This window comes from Sinocyclocheilus rhinocerous, unplaced genomic scaffold (assembly GCF_001515625.1).
Source record: "Sinocyclocheilus rhinocerous isolate Xijiao unplaced genomic scaffold, SAMN03320098_v1.1 scaffold138, whole genome shotgun sequence".
NCBI classification, from domain to species: Eukaryota; Metazoa; Chordata; class Actinopteri; order Cypriniformes; family Cyprinidae; genus Sinocyclocheilus; species Sinocyclocheilus rhinocerous.
The window spans coordinates 1,042,966-1,044,684 of NW_015635519.1; the positions used below are offsets into that span (position 1 = coordinate 1,042,966).

The 1,719-nt window shown below is 37.6% G+C and overlaps 1 protein-coding gene across 1 annotated transcript in view; it reads left to right on the plus strand.

Annotated features, from left to right (window-relative positions):
* The window catches only part of LOC107746957 (UPF0606 protein KIAA1549L-like), a 75,305-nt gene that overhangs the window by 49,104 nt on the left and 24,482 nt on the right, over positions 1-1,719 (plus strand). The window contains exons 6-7 of the mRNA XM_016561315.1: positions 884-1,017; positions 1,204-1,372. Of these exons, the coding sequence (XP_016416801.1) occupies positions 884-1,017; positions 1,204-1,372 (303 nt within the window). The remainder of the gene's footprint in view (positions 1-883; positions 1,018-1,203; positions 1,373-1,719) is intronic.

The following is a 1,719-nucleotide window of genomic DNA, read 5'->3' on the forward strand; positions in this document are numbered from 1 at the left end:
TTATCTGTACAATAAGCTGTTTAAAACGTGCATTCTCCTGTTCAATTTCGAGCATCCAGTAATATAATCACACATGTCTTGTGGAGCGCTATCAGAGTATGCATTTATTTGTCATTTTAACTGTTTGGAAACTGAGCGTAAATGTGGAAGTCCTTCAAAGATTTATTATCCTGTTGCGCCCTCTATAGGACCAGCGACTAGTCGACGTCAAGTTTAAAGCGTCATGGTAGAGCATTGAAGTCGACTAGTCGATTAGTCGGTGCAACCCCTAATTTTAATATTGTTTTTAAATGTATTCATCTTTGTTTGGATTGTGATTAAAATGCAGTGGTTACATCTCATTTCAAATAGCTACAAATTATTTATTTTTTTAAGGCTAGTATGGCCTATAATAGAGCAAATATGCATCTTGATCTTGTTCATGTACTCTTTTGTTGTTTCTTATATCTTGCTTAAACTAAGAAAAAGGTATTGGCAATCAGAATTGGCCTTGATGCAAATTATGATCGGTTTACAAGTATTGTCACTGGTAGTTCATGTTAACTAATGTGGTTAACTAATGTTAACAACTTGTACACTTATTCTGAAATAATAGACAATTAGTAGAGTAGATAGTCCTGCCCCCAGCTGATGGGCTGGGCTGATTCAATGCTGGGCTGCTATTCATGAAACAGCAGTTTTGCTCTTGTGATGTTGCTTAATTACATCTTGAATCAGAATTAAGCATTCAGCAATGCCACAGCATAATAAAATAAAGTTCTTTTGAGAATCGTACTGTTCAGAGAATGTTTGTGCAGTGCACATAACAGAGTTCTGCATGTTTCAGCAACTTCTTTTAATTTGGTTTCTTCTATGTGCATTTCCTTGTTGTATGTGTGTGTAGTTCTGAGGTTTGTAGGGCCAGGGGATGACCTCAAGTCCTGCAGATTTACTCAGATGATGGAGCAGAGACTGGAGAATGCTTTTGCTGAAGCAGAGGCCATATTGATGAACTCACACAGCGGTCTCACTGTACAGGTGGGAGGGCCTAAACTTTAAATTACCTTTATTTTACCTTTATTTATTAGGTTTTTGTTTTGTTCTGTTCTTTTTTGGGGGGGGGGAAATGCTGACAATTCCATTTTGTTGATTTTGGTAAAAGGTCAGTCTGAGCACTAGTAAAATATAACACATTTTCTGTTTCTCGCTCCTCTTTTCTCACAGATCTTGAGCACATCACAGTCTATGGGTTCTCCTGCTGTATCTCTGATATATGTGGTGCATAATGGCAGTGTCACTCTCAATGGCACAACTGCCAGTAACCTTCTCAGCCAACTGACTGCTGAGCTTGTCGGTTACTTCCTGTTTTACCCTCCACTGATCACAGCTGAGCGTAAGTTCTCCCTGGCATTCCTCAGTTATACAAATAGGATGTAACATATGCAATTGTTACACTTTTTTATTTCCTTTTATATTCCTTTTGGGAAAAGTGTTGGTAAAGGATGCAGAATTTACATATAATCAATAATAAAGATTAAAGTTATATAAATCAGTTGAGTATGATTCAGTATGGTCAATTTTTTGTTCATAATTTTGTAAATCTGAAAGAAAACACACACACACACACACACACACACACACACAGGTTTGTTTTTGTGAAAAGTGGGGACATCCCATAGGCGTAATGGTTTTTCTACTGTACAGACCGTATATTCTATTGCCCTACACCAACCCCACCCC